General features: G+C 39.3%; 1 protein-coding gene across 1 annotated transcript; it reads left to right on the top strand.

Moving 5' to 3' along the window:
* Positions 1 to 1366: 1366 nt before the first annotated feature.
* Positions 1367 to 20681, top strand: serinc5 (serine incorporator 5). The gene is made up of 12 exons (XM_026931289.3): positions 1367 to 1557; positions 9790 to 9957; positions 11877 to 12055; positions 12754 to 12836; positions 13791 to 13884; positions 15678 to 15889; positions 17266 to 17358; positions 17547 to 17670; positions 18515 to 18584; positions 18716 to 18752; positions 18944 to 19091; positions 19904 to 20681. The coding sequence occupies exons 1-12, from the start codon at positions 1531 to 1533 to the stop codon at positions 20046 to 20048; spliced, it is 1380 nt and encodes a 459-aa protein (XP_026787090.1). The 5' UTR covers positions 1367 to 1530; the 3' UTR covers positions 20049 to 20681.
* Positions 20682 to 20829: the final 148 nt, after the last annotated feature.

The raw sequence follows: 20829 nt of genomic DNA, 5'->3' as shown, positions 1-20829 counted from the left end.
ACTCAAACCCAATTCAATTTTGTTTGTATAGGAATTTTAGCAATAGACACTGTCATAAAGCAGCTTCCTGATGTAGATTTAGGTTCCTAATGAGTAAGCCAAAGTGACAATGGTAAGGAAAGACTCCTCAAGACTATATGAGGAAGAAACCTTGAGAGGAGCCAGACTCAAAATTGAATCCTTCCTCTTCTAGGTGAGACAGGATAGTGGGATTATAAATCCTTCCTCTCCTCCATGCTCTGAAGTGTATTGAAAGGATGATCAGTATGAATATATTGTGAATAAGAGTCCTGATATGAGAACAGGACTGTCTTTATGATCACAGGGACAAGCGCACAGCATGATGGTGTTAGAAACATGATGGTTTGAACACATGTGAATTAGGGTTCCAGTTCTGTTGAATTTTCTTATCTGGAAAATGAAAGAAAAACAGTTTCCTGAAATGTTTGTCACACTACCTGTCATTCATTAGAGTTCATTGCTGGTAGTCATGTAAATATTTCCACACTGATGCATTACTTGGCAGTGAAGCCCTGAGGGTGGTGCTGTTATACACCAGACACCACCTCATCTGCCAGATAAGTGTTGTGCTTGACTCAGTTTCTCATCACACTCTTGTGTGAAGGGCATCCAAAAAGTACACACTACAGTGTGTGTACAGTGTGGTTGGCATCCGGCCATGCCAGCATATCTCTGCATACATTTTTTTGGAATGGGTGGGAATGGGTGAGTCATGAATTTTCTGAACAAAGACAGGACATGCCATCTTTAGACCTAAAATCCCATCACTGCTCCCATGTTAATGTTGAAGCTTTGTGTCTCTTCTGTTCTGTGTCTGACTTTGCTCAGTTCAGTAATGGAGAAAGAAAAGCATTGCAGTGCTTAGATTAATTACACTGTTTTGTATTTCATCAGAAGGAATCATTTCAGAGCAAATAAATATTATCTGCACATTACATAAATGGTGCAGATAATAACACCAGAAAACATCTTGTAAAGTACTTGACCTGGCTGAAGCTTATATGATGCTTTAACATAGTTAACATATGAGTGCATAATGCACTATGGTATGGTAGACAATGACAATATTATTCCCAGTGTGCAATCTGAAACCAGGTAAACAGATTTTATTTCATATAGTACACAATTAAAAGAAGAAAAAAAAACAGCATTGTGCATATAGCATTTACGTAGGCCAATCTCCGCCTGAACTGTATGGCTGAATCCTATTGTGTCTCTATTGAACGTACAGAGCCCTAGATAGGGTGGAGAAGCCGTTCTTTCGTAGCGCACATATAGGGAGCCTGTATAGGGAGCACGCAGGCATTTGGGATCGAGCCCGTGGCTCGGGCAGCTCACCGGTTGTTTATTGTGTGCTGGAGAAGAAGGGAGCGAGTGCGTTGAGAGGGGGGAGCTGAGCTGTGAGCTGTGTGCTGTGGCCAGGATTTTTTTCTCTCTCTCCGAGGACAACATCTGTCCAGAACTCTGACTGTACATGTGAAAGCTGAATCTTTCGGACTGGTTTTAAAGATGTGTACTCCTTGCTGGTTATCTCAGGTGAGTGTCACGACTGTTTTGAACGTGTGTGTGTGTGATTTAGCGCGGTTACGAGCTTCACTCGCTCGCGTTAGTCTGCTGTCAGGGGATTTCTGTTTATTTATTTATTTATTTTTGGACGGTACACCAAACTCTTCTAACTCCTTAGGTGTAGTTATTGTGATTAAACGACGAGGTGAACGTGTTGTCAGTGTTGTAAACGACAGCAGGCGGGGAAAGTTATCTTGTCACACGAATCTTTTGTTCGTATATAGAAAGAAGATGGAGTTGTTGGGTTGTTAGCTAACAGGCTAACAGAAACACAGCAACACCGCTCGTACTGTGGTTAAAAAAACAAAAGCAGTGACCTTGTATTGTATTTCATTCCATTTCATTCCATTTCTCTTCATTTCAGCTACATTGTGTGGGAACTTTGGTTTGCTAAGCTACAGTAACGACTCCAGCTCCAGCATCACCATTACACTGAGTGTACATGTTTACAGCCAGCTGTGTGACTGCAGCTGTCCCAGATAAATGACATCATCAGAAACAACATCCAGTGTTCACTTTCTTCTAAAGGAATAAACACTTCACCATTTATTAAAACCTGCCATTATAATACAACCTTCTGACTCCCTAGCATGGCACGACTTTCAGACTCAGACCTAATTACAGTCCCATGAATCCTTCACTGTCTATAGCTGGATTCAGAAGATATGTCTTTTTGAATTGGCATCATATTCTTCACTATTGCATGCTCTCATTTCCAGCAAGTGAAACCTTATTTCTGTCTGCCACACAAATGGGTCCAAACTGACCAGATTTACACAGGAAGCACAATTAGGCAGCATTTAAGATACGATACAGCTAATCTATGGAAAAAGGAGAACAAAACATTTGTCAACATGGTCTCTAAGACATTCTCAGTGTGCTAATTTCTGCCTTGAGTGGCCCACATTTCCTTGTAGCCCCCTTTTGTGTGTTGCGTGGTCCGCGGGTGGTCTTTTCATTTCCTTGTTGGGTCCATGAGGCTGCTTGTTTGCATAAGATTAGCTGTGGAGAACAGCGGGCTGGCAGGCCTGGCTCATTAAAGCCTAAGCCTGTCAGGAGTCACTGGCCCACAGACGCCGGAGACACTGCTCCACAGGGCATGATAGGATCACCCGCACCTTTTGTGTCTATTCACCTGATGTCTCGGAGACACTTTCCTTTGTAGAATCAGGGAAAGCAAGAGTCTAGAGGTGTCTTTCAGATCCCGAGGAGCTTTTCAGGACGGTTAAAGGGCATGCATACTGATTTGTTTGAATCAGGCGAATGCTTATATTTAAATCCACAAACCACAGGAACAAAAAAAAAAATCCCTGGCTATGATATGATGCATCACAGTTTTTGATGTGGGCCTGCGAGTCATTTAGACTGGACTGGAGACATTACGTCCTCCAAGGTGCATACCTTCCCGTGTCTAGAAAAACAGTCCACGTCTTTTGGGGGTTTTTCTGTAAATTGTGTAAGCATTCTGATGAGATTTTGATTACTTCATGATTCAGACCGAGCGATGTAACCTGTGTGCAACTGAGAGATCTCACTGGCAAGTGAAATTTCAGTGCGTTTTTTAAAGAGATTTTTTTTTTTTAAGTTATAGACTAATAATCGTTGTTTCAGCTACAGATAACGTGGAGTACTGCATGAACGATCATCTAGAGTAGGGGCATTCAACTAAAACTCCTTGCTTACAAGGGCTCTTATATGCGGCTAACATGACTGAGTGGTTAGAAGACGTACCTTTTTACGACTTGACCGTTAGTTCATGGCGACAGATAAGACACATCAGTTTGAAGTGGTTACGTTTTGTTTCGCAGTTGTGCTTCATGTTGCCTCTTTTGACTAGAGCCATGAACTCTGAACAGATGAGGCTTCTGTTTTGAACATGAAGCAGAGAACAAATGCACACTTTTCTGTCTAATTGTCTTTAAACATTCCGCTTTTGCTGAAAAAACTAGATTCATTGAACTACGTCTGTTTTTTTTTTAACCCATACACCAATCACTTCTGATACAGTATTTTTTTTTTTTTACTTGCTCCAGACCACATTAGAGCAGTTGATTACTCCGTTCTAGACTTTTAGCAATTGCTATTACAATTAGCAGATCTTCACTTCAGTTAAGCAGTAGATAGTTTCGATATTATTTTATTAGGATTATTCTCAGTGTTGTGATCTGATTGGTTGATGAAACACGGTGAAATGTTCCTCAGCACTTTAGTATAAGATGGCAGGATTGGTGGCAATATTACATTTTATTATTACAGCCCTATCATATATTTTGTAGTATATTGTATGACCGAATGTCACTGGTCACAGATGTGTGAGTGTGTAAAGTATTTAGGTTAGGTTAAGTCTTTTTATATAGATGGGATTATGGCTGTATGATCCATACATTATCTTACAGTAGTAGTAGTAGTAGTAGCACCTCTGCAGCAGTGGTGTGGGAAAGCGTTGTGGGAAGTGCTATCTGTTGTCAGCCTGCTGTGGATTTCACACACATTATCACCTCTCATCTATGCGAGAAGTCACAGATTGAACTGCTGCTGAAGGAAAATTGTTTACCCTTTTACTGTCTTTCCCCCGTCTTGCTCCTCATTTGCAAATGAAAAAGCCAATTCCTTCATCAGACAAACAATTGCAGGCCAAACTCCACCTATCCATCCATCCATCAACGTCTTTAACCCACTGATCTGAGTCTGAAGTTGGTTGTTTGAATGTTTGGTGTAACTATGGTCTCAGAAACAGAGAATAGTGTGTGTGCTGTGTGTAAACAGTGAAGTAATACGTTTTGGCCGAGCTGTACCCGTTCCCAGATAGCACGTCAGTGAAGTTTTTGTTTCAGTACTACGTTAAATGTTTCCACGTTATGGCAGTGGAAGTAGTGTGCTTGGGGATAGTTACTAATAAAGAAATTTTAGTTCGTGTGTGGTTTGTGTTTAGGCCATTCTTTCCAAGGGTTTGTTTAATGAGTGGCATCTTGTCTTGAATGGCAAGTAAGTGACTGTTTTGAGTCATTTCGAAGGGATTTGTCACTACTGTTACTTCTAGGCATGAGATGATACACGAAAGCCATGATAAGAGAGCTATCCTGATACAGTCTTCATGAGACAGTGTTGACATTAAAAAAATATTTAAATGTAAGTATTTTGTCATGACAACAAATCAAACCACTGCAATATCTGTGCATTATATTGTAAGAAAAGTAGATCAGGATTTATAATATAAAGTGTAATTTTCCCGTATTATTGACGTTATTTTAATCTTTTTCAGCGTCGTAAATGTATTTCATGCCAACATTATTAATATGGAAAGATTGTTGGATGGAAGATTGTGCCTCAGAATGCTTCCTTCTGATTAGCTCAACTTTTTGGACTATTAAGTAAGCGTGCTCTGAAGCAGTTAGGTTCCCACTCACATAGTTCATTGCCAGTAGTTTGTATTGCGATATCTGAGACAACGATATTCCATCTCATGCCTTTTTCCGTGTAATTCCCGTGACATTTCCTGGGAATTTTTCTTTACCAATGTAATAAATTCTTTTTGAACTGCCATTGTTTTATTAACGCTACATTACAGTGGTACAAGTCATTGTCCCAGGGCTGTATGAATGCAGAAATCTGCCCAGCAACAAGTAGATTCAACTCCCAGGATAAAAATCCCTTCACCTTATTGACCTTTGCGAAGCAAACATTTTCATTTGGTATGTATGTTTAAGCGAAATGTGCTACATGGTGGTGCGAGTTCTGTAACTATAGTGCGAGCTACTCATTTTGAATCCCACCCCCTGCTTTACTACGCACATCAGCCCGCCTTGAAAAATATCTTTTATGCACGATATAATGAGAGGAGACCACAGCTTATAGCTGAATCATTCACCAATGACTTGGTGTAGAAAGTTTTAGAAACATTAGAAACTTTGTTAGAAGACAGTAATGATCATATGCTAGTTTGTTTCCTTAAGTCAACATTAAAGCACTTATCTAGCTTGCCATACATTATTATATCATTTTAGTTACCACTTTTTAGCCTCCTCAGTTAGGTTCCTGAGTGACTAAAACATGGGACTGGGCAGAACAGTTGCCTGGTCAGTGAATTTCTCCATCCCTGATATGGTTGCTATCAATCATGTCGGCAGTGTGCCAGTAGTAGCTTCTCTCAGGGCATAAGTGTCGTTAATAGCTGCAAAAACAGCACAACATCTGCATCTGCCATCTCAGCCTAATGATGAGCAGCTGATGATTCGTCAGTCAGCATTCAGTGGAAATCATCTTTGTGGTGAAGGCTTGTGCCTCCATTTCATTCATTTTATCACTACTGTAAAGGTGAATTGTTTCTCCAACATGGCTTTTTTTTTTGTTGGATTGTGGATCATGAACGTGATATCGCTTTTGAAAATGAGTACAGGTTTGTTATTTCAGCAACAAATATGGTTCACTTACAAAACACTAAATGTAACCCATCAAAGCAGAAAGATCAGATCAGAGTAGAAAATTTAGCAAATTTAAGCTTCAAAGTGGAATCATGGTTTATGTGTGGAAATTGCTGGAATAAATGCAAGTGGTTTTTCATACTGAAACTTTTTTTAAAGAATTACTGTTCTGTCTAGTTAAAAAAAAAAAAATCTCGTCCACGGTCTTTTCCACTGCGGGTAAGTTTCCCAACAGTGCAACCAAACGATAGAAAGCCGAGAGGACTTGTGGACTTGAGAAGCTCTCAGGCTTTATTGTGTAGAAGTCAGGGTGCAGGTTATCGGCCCTGTCACCTTTAACCCAGACCTCTTTGGACAGCTGGAAAACACAAAAGGGGAACTTAGGAGGGTTTGGGAAAGGGCTTTGTAAGGGTTTTATTACTGTCTCTCAGTCGGAGGTAGTGGGGGATGGGCTCTCTCTCTCAAGACCAAACGAGCCTCTTCTAAGCATGAACGCTGGGTGTGTTTCTTCCTGACTATTGAAAGACCACAGAGGAATGAAGCTGAGGCTGAGTGAGGTCTCTCAGACCGGCCACCTGTCGTCATTAGAAGAGCGGGTCACTATCGGGTTTTCTAATGCTGTCTGGGTCACATTACTTTGGAATTTCTTTTGTCCTTTGCGGCACCCACTAGTTTCCTGTCTCACATGGTTTAGATCTTTACCACACAAATAATGCACTCCCAAGTCACCAACATAGTGTTGGTTACTTTAAAAATGTAATTAATTACTAATTATATCAACATTGTATTTAAATTATTTACTAATTACTCTGTCTGAAAGGTAATTGCATTACTCATTACTAGTTACTTCTTAAATTCCGTATCACCCTTGATCACATGGACAACAGAAATGAAACTCTTCTTTTATTTCTTTAAATTTGAGTCAAGCATGGGATATTTTTGCCTATTAAGCATAGCTTTATTAAACCATTTTTAATACAGAAATATAGACAAATGATATAAACTGGCTTAACAATAAGAGCTACTAAAAACAAAAGCAATTCCTGACTCAATAAGCCATATTAAAACTGTAGTTACAGTATTTCAACACAACTGCTTGAGAGCATGTGTAATCATTTAACAAAAGTAACCCTCTTGAGTTAACAAAGAGAATTACTCCGCATCTCTTCCACTACGTACCCTGTTTCTGCTCACCTTCAGACACTTTCTGGACTGCTAATGTAAAATCCCGTTTGGCCTGCTTAACAGGGTTTGCTACAGTTTCATCTGCCACTGTACACGGATCATTCAACATGTTTGTCTGTGTTGCTGTGTCAAAAAGTTTCATGCTTCAGAAAGTTACTTGCGCTTCGGAGAGAGGCCCATATTGTTTTTTCCCCATGACATAACTTAAATTTTATCGTGATGTTCTTGTCTACATGTGTCAAATAATGGGAATATTTCCATGTAGCAAAACAGCCACTCGTTTCTGCTCACATCCTTGAACTTGAGTGACTTAATCACCTGGCACGAACCCGTGCACATACGCTCTAGCCTACAGCTAAGGAATTTAAAGGGGCTGAGTTAAATTAGAAAACAAATTTTATCTTTAGATGATAAATTTAGATTTTTAAATTCAATATTGTTTTATACAGAATTGTTGAAAGTCTATACAGTATGTAGTGCATAAAAATCCCTAGTATGTAATGCATGATGTAAGTGCATCATGAGTAACTGTAATTAAATTACTTAAAAATGAAGAGTAATCCCTTACTTTACTTTTTTCAGGGGAAAAGTAATTAAATTACAGTAACACATTAGCAAGACATTACACCCAACACTGCCAACAAATACCTTTCTAGCAGTTTGGGGCACAAGCACTTGCTCTAATTTAGTTTTGATTCACTCGTCTTCCTACAACTTTGCACTTTCTGAAGCTCAGTCTTTGGGCTTTAACAGATTTATGTATGGATTGTGTTCTGCCTCACTAGTAATCACATTGCATAAAGACCTTTTCTATATAACTGAATGTAAATGTAAATATTTCTTTCACTAGTTCAGATTCAGGCTTTTCATTCATGAAAGCCGTGTTAGGCATCTGTCAGGAAATACGTCAGTATTAACAGTGTGAATCTCTCTGTGTCTGTATCATCGGTGATGATACGATATGAGTCGGTTCAACACAGATGCGATTCGATTCAGGTCTGATACAATATGATTCAGTTGAGTTGAAGTTTTCCACCACAGGAAAGTGCTCAGGACAGAGGAGTTAACACTTTGCACTTACACCATACCATGACCAGCTGCATTCATTTGTCTTATTAACTTTGAGTAAGTTAAAAAAAAAAGGCTGGTGAAGGAACAACTGTTTATAGCTATAATATACATGATAACGGGAAATGAAGTAATGTTATCTTGGGTGTGTTTTAAGTTGCAAGTTTTGCATATAGCAGCACATTTCCTGCTGCGCTTTAGCTGATACTGATGTATTTCCAAACTTTTGACTTGGTGGTGTGTTCCCCTATCAATCACAGCAAGGCTAACCAATCATGGGCCTCTGTGAAGTGGGTGGATCCAAAAAAATAAATACATTTGCAGAACAAATGTGCGTTCCTTATCGTAATTGACAGCACAAGCCTTCATTATGTGCTCCGGATGTAGGGCACATGGGGAGCAGTAACACGTCTAATCCTGCACATAGCTAGTTTGAGCCGCCGTTCCACTGTTGAGAGACACGTTACACTGCCTCAAATGGATATTGGCTACAATCTCTCTAACAGAGCGATGTCTTGAATAAGTGGGAGGGAAGTAATTATGGTTCCCACAAACAGTTTATTTCTAGTTCTACATAAAAACACATATTAATATGACATTTAATGCATTTCCACCACTTTCATGGCAGCGTTTGTATTTTATACTCAAAAACTCCAAACACTTTCCAGCCATTTATTCAAAATGAATCACATTACAAACCTTGAAAATACAGCAGGAATCATTGGTAATCTTTTTAAGACTTTCAAGCATTTGTTTATTTCAAGAATCATCTTAACTGCACGTCTACACAATGTTACAGATAAAATCGAAGCATTTACCTAATGTACGCAAATTAGCTAAATTTAGCTAAGCTGACTAATATTGCTGGCGATTATGTTTTAGTGAGACATGCGCATGATTAAAGTAGAATTAGTCGTGGAGTCATGTCTAGTCTTCTCTCAGCTCCTTAACAGCTCGTAGTTGTGTCATCCGTGCCCCTTCCTGTCTGCAGAAAGGAGATAAACAGATAAAGACAGTCCCAGACTGTGTTTACTGATCACATATGCACATGTGTAATGGTGCTGTTACAGGGTTTCGCCCTGTGAGTGAAACTTTCTGTGCTGATGTGCTGGTTCATAGTAACAGCCTTGTCCTAGTGTAGCTCAGCTCACCAATAGCAGCTCACTATTTCTGCTGCTAGGAGGGAAGACAACCAATGAGGTGTTCCTGTGTGTGTGTGTGTGTGTGTGTGTGCGCGTGTGTGTGTTTTCTCAGCATGTAATATCTCTGCTGAATTTGGTCACTAGTTTAGCTGAAAAAAGAAAAGTGGTAGTCTGTCATTTGAGGGCAAAATATCTCAATAGACATTGACTATCCTAGACTAGACTCTTCACATTAGTCTTTGTTTAAACTCTAAGCAGATCTAACTGTTATGAAAATTAGATCCAAATGGCTAAATGGTAAAGTGTCCCAGTAAAACAAAAACAACCATTATACCTGAATTAAAAATCTGACTACGTTGACATGTCGTGTGTTTTTCTTTGCGTAGTTGGGCTGCTGCTGCGGCTCGGCCGCCTGCTCGCTGTGCTGCGCCTGCTGTCCCAAGATCAAGCAATCCACAGGGACGCGCTTCATGTACGCCCTCTACTTTATGCTGGTCACCATCACTTGCGTGATCATGATGTCACCCACTGTGGAGATGCAACTGCGTGATAATGTGAGTTTTTTCGAGTCTTCTGGATATTTTACTGCCATTTCATTCTGCCATTATATCCCCATGGTGTAGCCGTATCCATGATTAGAGAGACCTTTCAAAACATCATAAGCTTTCCAAGAGCCAACCTTTTGTCCCTGAGCTGGATCTGTTAATATACATGAACATGAAAATTGCACCTGTCCTTATGTCCTTCTATCATCCTGCCATCCTAACTCATTAGCTGCTTCATTACCTGCTATTAGACAAGCTTACATTTGTTACAGATGGACACAGCTGGGTTTTCAGTATCTGTTAATCGAATTTCTTTTGTTTTCTCAACTATTTATAGAACAGTGGACAAACCTGTTTAAACATACCATAACAACCAATATTTTGTTCCTAATTAAAATAAGCCAAGTAAACTAAGATAGCTACTTACAGTGGCTATAAAAATACCCCTTTCAACCACAACAAAATATACACTGTTGCTATGGCCTTTAAGACACTCACTCATGAGGAAGACTAGCTTCAGACATGTGAAGTCTTTATCTACAGTCAGGCAGCACACCAATCCAAACCACAGCAGTGCACATAACTGTACAGCACTGCAGGAGACTAAAAGGCATGGTGACGCTCGCTGAGCTGTCAACATAACACTCTGAGCATGAATTTTTAGATCTTACAAAGTACACAGAACAGACTGCTTATTATTTTCTTCCCTCTGCACTGAAATTGGGATGAATCCATGCCAGCCATAGAGATGGTCAAACAGGAATGTTGTAGCGCTGTGTAATGTGGACCCAGCCATTATGTTCTGGCCAAGCCTTTCTTTTTGTCCTTCCACTCGCCCTTTGACTGCCCGCTGTGTAAATGCCAAGCAAGAACAAGAGCCTAAAAAAGTCAAGCTCGGCCGAAGGCTGCCTTTTGTAAAAAGCATTAAATGAGCTTAGAGTACCTCAAAGTGATGAAAGGAGAAGTCGATCTTCTGAATGTGTTTTCCCCCTTAGGAATATTGAAAGCTAACTATACAGATCAAAACACAGTAGAAATGTCATAGAAATGCTTATTTTGTGTGATGGAATCTTGGGTTTATACACGTTGCCTTCTTTTTAAAGAATGTTTCATTTCACAGACCACAAGTAAGAAGCTAAAACATAGGGCTAAACCCACTTTATCATTTTTCTAGACAAAAACGTTTATGGTTGTACTTGTTCTCCAAAGACCTGACACTACAAAGAGGCCACGTGTATGGTTATTTCAAACTTTTTCATTTACCGTGATCCTCAACATTAATGGATGCGTCTGATCAAAGGGAAGAACATGATTTATTCATTCTCATTCATTATTCATTCATCATTCATTCTCTGCAAGTGAACATGTCTATCCCATGTGGTTGCTTTGTGCAGAACAGTTGCTTTGGGAGGTAGACAAGCTTTTTATCCCCATCTAATTCCTATTATTATCAAATAATCTAAATTAATATGTAAAAAAAAAAAAAAAAAAAGCTAATATTTATACATATGCTCCACATTAGAGTCCCTGGTTTGTTAGCGTTTTGGCACAGATGTGAATTCTGTGTTTTTGTTTATCATTACTCAGTATTCCCTCTGTACAGTGTTATGGCCATTGACCCAGTGCTGTGTTTATTCAGTATTAATATCCTCTTATTTTTGAAGGGTTTTGTGACGGCTAACATATGGTATCATAATAGAATAAAATTGTAATTACAAAAATTATATAAACTAACATGTAGTTTATGCTGTAGTTAGTTTTATAACTATTTGATGTTTATAGAATCACATCCTGTATGAATGAGATATTTAAAAGTACCCATTATGCTCCAGTACAGTGTTATTGGCTTCTCTGTACAGAATAGTTTTCATATCTACAATATATCTGTTTTTTCTTACAAGCAGTAATTCTGTACTATTCTATTTTAGTTTCCATTTTACTTAGAGATTTGTAAAAAGCTGAATGCTGGAGAGAACTGCAGCGCTCTGGTCGGCTACTCGGCCGTCTACAAAGTCTGCTTTGGCATGGCATGCTTCTTCTTCTTCTTCTCCATGTTCACCATCCGAATACGGAGCAGCACAGGGTGTCGGGCAGCCGTACACAACGGGTAAGAAGTACAGTCCTGTTTTCTCTACAAGCTTGCCTTGTTTCTCTCTCTGGCCCCCTGCAGCCATCTCAGATTCACCGGAGGTCCACAAGGCCATGTATCATTTCGCTGGCTTTTTTCATTCACTCCCCATGGGCTCTGTTCTGTTTCACGCTCCTCCTTAAACGCCATTACCCGCCCACTCCCACTGCACTGAATAGTGGTATTAATTAAAAGCCCTGTCCAGAGGAGATTTCATTAGGAGGCGAGCTTTGTTCTCCTCAAATGCAATGGTTTAGTTCCCGACAAGAGCTCTTCACTTTGCAATAATCAGATCTTTGTGTTGTATGCAAATGGTGTGAAGGAGAAGAGGAAGTGGCTGGAGTGCAAGAAAGCACAGTATAAATGCCTGTTGTCTTAAAACAGGAATCCAGAACAGAAACCTGCCTTCCTAAACCCTTTACTAAAAACATGCCAGAGTAAACAGCTAAGGGAAATTTTCACAAGCAGAGTTTCTCATGGAGAAATGATATGCAGAAACTGTTATGAGACAAATGTTATAGCTGTGTGTATGACAGGCAGTAAGCCAGGCAGCTGGAGTTTAAGATATATTGGTCTAAATGTCTTTTACTTCTGTAAGCAGACCCAAGCAATGACCACTAACATTGTGTGCTCTGGATTCTGGCAGGATTTATCATATTCTCTTTATGTCCATCCAGATTCTGGTTCTTGAAGTTTTTGGCTTTGCTAGCCTGCTGTGCAGGAGGCTTCTTCCTACCTGGTGAAGAAAAGTTTCTCGAAGGTATAGTGTAGCTTCTTTTCTTCGTCTTTTGTTCTCTTCCACTCTTGTTCACTCCCTGTTACTCGTAGCTGCTGGGTACCACATGTACCTTTCATTAGCTTTGAACCTGGTGAGTATTGAAGTTATCATTGTCCTGAACTGAGATCTTGAGTTTCATGATTTCAGAAAGACCTTTGAAGTGTGCATGAAACCATTCGATTCAAACATCTGTGTTCTGGACTGTCCATAACAGCTCCACCCTGAGACTAAAGAGAAACTGCACATTTTTTATTTAAAATGTTTTCACGTTTACTCATGTTTGCAGTATATAATTTTAACTGGGACAAAGATATTTAATTTACAACAGCACTATTGAATTCTCAATTTCTGATTGGTCAGAAGGCGTTAAGTTTCTGTAACAGCTTGCACAACAATTCTACCAAGATACGTGTTTATATTAATGCACTAACACATTACCGTTTCTAGAGTAAAACATACACAGAGACTTGTATTAAAGATTAAGATTAAAGAAACGTGTGAAGTGCTGATATGGTGAATTTTTCTGTGAGATGTTTATTTAGCATCTTTTTGAAAGGCGTGTCCACTTTGTCAGAGCTAAATCTGTTTTCAGACACAGGAAAGTCTTGATTGAGGAGGGCTTTGTAAAGTTTGTCCTGCTTTTTGATCATCAAACCAGCAGCACTTTCAGTACAGTCCTGTGATATTACATGGAGTCAGAAACAATGTTCCTTGCTTGTTTCTTTGTGAGTTATGTAGTTATTTGGGTGTTGAATCGTGTAGTTGTCAGTGGAAGCGAGCACCGAACCATCTTGAGAGCTGCCAATAGCACAGAAAGATGATTGTTTGTGGGAGTCACAGAAATAAAGGAACTGTTGAGAATGACAGCTCAATGTGCCTTCTCTCTCTGTCTCTCTCTTTCTCTCTCTCTCCCCCTCTTTCTCCCTCCCTCTACAGTGTGGCGTTATGTGGGAGCTGCCGGGGGCTTCCTCTTCCTAATAATCCAGCTCATGCTCCTGGTTCAGTTTGCTCACAGATGGAACCAGAACTGGTAAGATGAATCTCTGGCACCATCCAACATTGCCATTGTTCTTCTAATCCTCTCTCAGACATGCTATATCAGCTACGGAAAATCATTCACTGGGAAAATGTTCATGGTTCAATTTTTTTGTTTCCATCTCTGCATCCAATTTTTTTTTTTTTTTTTTTTTTTTTTATAAATGTAAGTAAGCACAACTGGAATTCATTACACAGAGTAGAGGGCGGATAGTGTAATCTGACCAGCCATAATTTCCATAGTCAGAAAGGCTGCGGAGTTGCCTGTCTGGGTGGTCTGGTTCTACACAGTATATGTTAGTAATATAGAATGTATACAGCTGTAATGACCGGGGAGGAAAACTCAGCTGTAAACTGAACTTTCAGAATGTTGAGCCTAATAATATGGTGTTATAGGTGTGGTGTCCTATAGCTTTTAGCATGTGAGGCTGAAGATGGTCATTTATGGAATGAAAATGCACAAATACCTCCTATTTGGCGGATTACTTAGCCTGGCATATGTCCTCCTCAGAATCAGGAACAAGTATGTGGAAACACTGTCGAAAACTGAGCAAAATAAAGTGCATAAAGCTGTCTTGCTAGCACAACATGCAGTCATTTCATTGTTAAACATATTGAGAGTTTATAAAGATACTCCCCAGCCTTGGATAATATCTTTGTGTGATTTGAAGACAAAACAAAACTGCTCGTAGCCAAGTGCTGACCACCAACATGATGACTTACTGTTGAGGTTGCAAACTTTTACCTCAAAAACATTCCTAATGTCTATGATAATCACTACGGCAGCTCAGCACTACCTTAGCTTAGCATAGTCAATTAGGTTTCCAGGCAACCAAAACATGGGTCTGGGCAGCACTGGAGCTTTCACTTGCCCAGTGGACTAGCTAATGGATTTTTGATTTGTCTACACCTTCAGTGCATTGTCAGATTACGGAAATGCGCTGGATATCCTGCACTGTGCTATCAAATATGAACAGCAAAACACTATAAATAGTATTGTAAATTAACCATATGTTCCTCAAATGACAGTTTTCTAATTGTTTTAGAGAAGTGGCAAGTCACCTAGAGTGATTAAAACATTTTATCCTTCATTCTGTTCGTTGAAGCATGTTTTTTCGGTTGATAGACTTTTGCAGCACTACCAAGTGCTTCTGGGTAACCTCTGTTTAGTTTTAGTATATCTAAATATATGTGGCCTAGACAGCATTGTTTTTTATACAGCTGCCTTTCAGAAGGAGAGGCAGAAAAACAGCTAGTAAGAGCCAAACTGACAATAGAGAAAAAAAATCCAGAGGAAGCACATGATGGAACCAAAGGGCAGAACGGTTTCCTCTCCCCAGTTCACAATAGTCAAGTCAAAACTCACAGTGGTCAAAAAAAAAAGGTTCCTGAGTCCTGCAGTTGTGTTACAAGACTATACTCTGTGCGTCACCCTGTGAGGAAAGGAGTGTGAGGATGTGCTGTGAAATAAAGCAGGCACTGGTGAGGGGTCAGGAAGAGAGAAGTCACTAATAGCTGATTTCTTCACTTCACGTTAACTCAACTAAAAGGAATTCTTGCAGCCACAGCGTTCCTACAGCTGACTGTGTATTTTAACATACTGTACCTGGGTTGGGTTCTGTGGGTGTAAAAATCAGGAATAAAAAGCTTTAAAATAAAATGAACCTGTTATTATAAGGAGAATATTTTTTCTACACAGGAATAGGAACTTCAAAAAAGTGAGAATCACTGTTATAGGGTTTCATGACTGGTTATTTAAGCATTTTTTCCCCCTCTGTTCCTCTACAGGAGTTCAGGTGTAGACCACAACAAGCTGTGGTATGCAGCACTGGCCCTGGTCACGTTGGTGCTCTTCTCTGTGGCAGTGGGCGCGCTGGTCTTTATGGCCATGTACTACACACACCCTGAGGCCTGCTTCCTCAACAAGGTCTTCCTGGGGGTGAACTCAGGTTTATGCTTCATCGTCTCACTGCTGGCCATTTCACCATGCATTCAAACATGTGAGTCAGCGTGACGGCATTTCCCAGCATTCACTTCTTTTTTCTTTTTTTTTTTTTTTTTTTCAGTCTAGCAGTTTGCATGTTTGAATAGGCATAGACCAGCTGCTTTGTTTATTCTTGAGTTGTCAGGAGATGCTATCAGCGATATGATCAGACATATATAATGTTTTGTTCTTATTGCAAACTTAGTACCCTTTACTCATTTGACAGGATTGAGAGTTAGGTTGACCTGACCAACCGTTTGTCCAGATTTATCTTTAGAGTAGGTTATTACAGGGTGAATCTTCCAGAAGTAGCAATAGGTTAATGGGTGATTGTTCAAGACCCACATGTCCTTCCTAGAGAGATATGATCAGATTGCAGTGGTCCTTCTTGTGTTGGGTGTATTTTTGTTTCCCACAATATCTTAAGCAGTTCCTCATTTCACTTGTTAAACTTGTAGGTATAATCAGCAGTTTTGGTAGCATGGCAGTTAACTAAAGGTTACTGTACAGAAGCTCAAAATGATAAAAAAAAAAAAAAATAGCCATTCCTTCAGTGTTATTCCAAAGCCACAACCCACATGCATGCAACCTAATGGCTGGTTTATATTTGATATATTGTAAGGGTCATATGGGTCTGCATGATGCAGATGCACCCCCACCCCAGCTAATGATCACTGGCTCATACACATGGACATTTTAGGAACTACGTGGCAGTGTGGAGGGGGACAGCACAGAGCAGAAATGGAGAATTTTGAAGAGAGGCTGATGGAAGAAATATAAAAATACACACATCTATATGACTCATAAAGACAATCAGATGACATCTGTCGTGGTGCACTGGTATTACAAGCAAGTTATAGACTCCCTTCTCTCTCCTTCTTTTGTTAATTGCTTGAAAAGATCATCTATTCTCCTGTAAATGTAGAAACATTCTTATACTGCAAGCAACACATCAGCACCAGGCACAGCCGGTTTTTATTAGATTGCAAGTTTGACCAGGCCCATGCACACAGTGCCAATAGGCATACATCCATAGCACTCAAAAAGTGAACATTAAAATGCTTTTTGACTGTAGGGACCACACACTTCTTAGATCTTAATTCACACGACACACAATGTGGAAAGAATAAACCAGCCTTAGGCTAGAATAGCTGAATCCTAGTGCATGAGGGGAAGCTTGCCAATTTAACAAATTCATACTGTACACAGTAAAATAATGGCCACTTCTGTGAAGTTACATACCCTTCAGAAACAAAGCAAAGAAAATGTTGGGGGTTTTTTTTGTTTTGTTTTTTTAAAGAAACACATGTTGTAGCTGACTGTTGTGTATGCGGTTAGTTTGTGTCTGGCAAGTAATGTGAAGCAAACGTGTTTCATGTGTCGTCCTCACAGTCCAACCCACCTCAGGCCTGCTCCAGCCAGCCATCATCAGTGTCTACGTCATGTACCTCACTTTCTCAGCCCTGTCGAGCAAGCCCATTGAAAGTGAGTAGCTGTGTGTGTGTGTGTGTGTGTGTGTGTGAGTGTGTCTTTCAATATGTGTATGGTTTTGCACTGGTATCATTTTACAAGTTTGTGTGGTTGGAGAAATGGAGTCGTAAATGGAGTTTTGTAGAATCTTTGTTACCACATCCTTCTGTATCAACTCTCCTGTCTTTTTCTCTCTCCCTCAGTGGTGGAGCATGATGGAGTGAACAGAACTGTCTGCGTCTTTCCTTTTTCTGGATCAGAGGGTGACAGAAAAATAGCAACAGGAGTAGGAACGGCCATTTTGTTTGGCTGCGTGCTTTATTCATGGTACTAACATTTAATTTCCTTTTTCATTTTAATTTCTCATATTTTTGCTCCTTTGTCATTTTCTTCCCCCATAGTAACACCCATGTATTTCAGCCCTTAAAGCAAATCCCCTCACAGAAATACCAGATCGTTTAAAAGGGTGTGTAAAGAGACCAGTCCCAAAAGGACCATAAACATGCAATTATCTGGTTAAGACTGTGTTCATTTGGACATAAAAACAGGTATTCCTGCTGAAGCCAAAGCACAGATTAAAGCCTTCTTCATTTAGCTCGTACAAAATGGAGGAGCCTCACATGTGTTTCCCATTAAGAACAGACATGTCTATTCAAGATGTCTCTAAGGCCTGAGGTTCTATTTACACACAGACGGTATTGGTGGAGACAGGCGTATATTCTCGGCTTGACTTGAAATGATTTTTCCAATGTGTTTCCAGTTTTTTTTTCCACTCACTAAATGCAGAGGGAAATATACTTCATCAGAAAGAGTACTTTTAACTAGTGCCATTGTAAAGAGTTCCTTGCACACCATTGAGCATAAAACATCTAAATTCAGAAGAAAAGTCAAGACAATTGCCCTGGTCCTGGCAATTTTGCTGTAGATTAAAAGACAAGATTTCAAGTGTTCAGCATTGATTCAATTCAATTTTATTTGTAGAGTGCTTTTAATGATAGACTTTAGCTTTACAGAAATCCAAATAAACAGGTCCCAAATGAGCAAGCCAGAGGTGACAGTGGCAGTGAAAAACCAAACTCAAAAGACAGCAGGATATGATGTAGCCTGTATTTAATTAAGTGTAAATCTGAGACTTTTTTTCTTTTTTCTTTTACTTTCTCTTCGTGTACAGTTTGACCTCCACGACAAAGAGGAGCTCAGCAGCGTTACGAGTGTACAGAAACTCCATGCAAGAAAACGAGGTCTGAATACCTTAAAAAAATTCCATGTATAAATATGCTAATGATGCTTTGGATTCGTTACTGCAATTTCAAACAAGATTAAATATATGATTAAATAATCTTACTGACTCACTTGTTCATCATCCTTTCAGAGGGCACGTTGCTGCTTCTGCTGCACTGACTATGCAGGTAAGAATGAATTGATTATGTCTTTATTCACTTATTTGTATTGATTTTTGTTTCTAATGAAAAAAAAATGGTTGCTATTTTAAGAATCTGAGCCAGGACTGTGCCAGAAAGCTTGATGGTGCCTCCTGGTGGTCATGCAGGACACTGCACACGTTATTCTAAGTGCTGATTGAACTGTGGATTTCTTACAGAGGACTATGAGGAGGAGGAGAAGACTGCAGGAGGACAGAATGTAATTTATGATGAGAAAGATGGCACTGTCTACAGCTATGCCTACTTCCATTTTGTCTTCTTCCTTGGCTCACTCTACGTCATGATGACAGTCACAAACTGGTTCCAGTAAGTCACTTCCCAGGAGGAAATTTACTGCGTTCACTACAAACTGACTATCACAAATACCATGTGACTTTGAAACAAAAAGGGAAACAAAACATGCTTTGCCTAGTAAATTTTCAGTCTAAATTTGTGTTTCCTTGGGTGTAGATGTGCAGGTAAAGTCTAGGTTTAACTTCTGCCTGAAAAGACAGAAAAACAGATTTTATAACGTGGTTCAAGCACTCCCAGCAAACAGTGTGATCTCTGCAAACTGAGTATGTCTGCAAAGCAGAAGCTGTAAATATCCCTATTTGTTTGGCCTGTTCAGAATTAGCACTAAGTAGCTGTTTAAACATATTTGTTGCAGTTCCTATCATGTTTTCTCCTTGTAAACATTTCAGTCATGTTGCAAATGATCATGCTTGAGATATTAACACCAGTGAGCAGTAGACAATGTCATCACAACATCAACTAATGTTTCCAAGCATTGAAACCAAATGGTGAAATCTGTTTGTTTACAAGCTCCATCCATTCATTTATTTTAAATAGTTTTTGGGTAGAGGAGGGTTTTCTTTTCTGACATTTATATTATTTTAGGAATAGAACAGTGGAAACCATTCCAGTTAATATCATAATGTTTAATCACCTATGCCTTTTAGATGAGAAATATCCCCTTGAATTATTAATCTTTCTTAAATGTCCAGCATATTGTTTAGACACTTGTGTTTCCGTAATTAATCAGTCAAAACTCATCTAGCGCTCTGTATATTCACTCTTGCCTATGCCTTACTGACACATGTGAGCTGATTTCCTGTGCAATTTGTGTTTCTTTACAGTTATGACAATGCTAAGATTGAGAGATTGTTGGAAGGGAGCTGGTCAGTGTTCTGGATCAAGATGGCGTCTTGTTGGGTTTGTCTCTTCCTCTACATGTGGACCCTGGTGGCCCCCATGCTCTTCCCAAAGAGGTTTGAAGCATAAAGGCATTCTCCAAATACATCACATCTATCCTACCACTAAAATGTTCTGTAGATTTTATCTTACTGTTGCTTAAATGTTGCATTTAAACAGATTTACTTGTAAGGCAAAAATGCCTGACATCCTAAAGACAGATCAGTGGAGATTTGTTACATGTATGGGTTTTGATGTCATTTTGGTCATCAGGAGGCAGTTTTTTTTTCTTGTTTTTTTTTATAAGGAAATAGAAACCATGAAGGTATGAAAGCAAAGCATTGCTCAGGCTCACTTCACTATTACTGTCTTGTGTGTTACATTTGCATCTTTTGATAGATAAAGTATTCTATGCAAGTCAACCAAGAGCATGTGTTTAATTCCAACATTTTTTTAATGGTACCTTGTGTTTTCACTTTTGTGTTTATATGACATTTTCCTTTTTATATACCATTCACACCAAAATAATCAATAGCTACGAAGAACATTATTTCAAAGCGGATTAGCTGTGTTTTAGCCTAATGGAATAAAATGATTGTTTGGGAAAGCAAACATTCCTGGAGCACTCTCCCTTTAATTTTAGGCTTGGGTTTCAGTATTTCAGTAAAGAAAACAACCAATTCATATTGGAGTTTCTGCTCTGCTAAAATGTCTGCTAAAATGTCTGCTAAAATGAAAAAGGCTCTGTACATTTGAGAAAAAAAAAAAAAAAAACCCCAAAGGTTCTTGCAAGTACAGTTAGCTTGGTGGTGATCATGTTCATTCCATTGCTATATTTTTTAGTACTTTTTTTTTTTTTTTTTGAATATTT

The sequence above is a fragment of the Pangasianodon hypophthalmus genome, chromosome 24 (assembly GCF_027358585.1).
Source record: "Pangasianodon hypophthalmus isolate fPanHyp1 chromosome 24, fPanHyp1.pri, whole genome shotgun sequence".
Taxonomy (NCBI): domain Eukaryota; kingdom Metazoa; phylum Chordata; class Actinopteri; order Siluriformes; family Pangasiidae; genus Pangasianodon; species Pangasianodon hypophthalmus.
The sequence above is the reverse complement of the archived record's forward strand: the minus strand, read 5'-3'. Positions and strand labels throughout refer to the sequence as shown.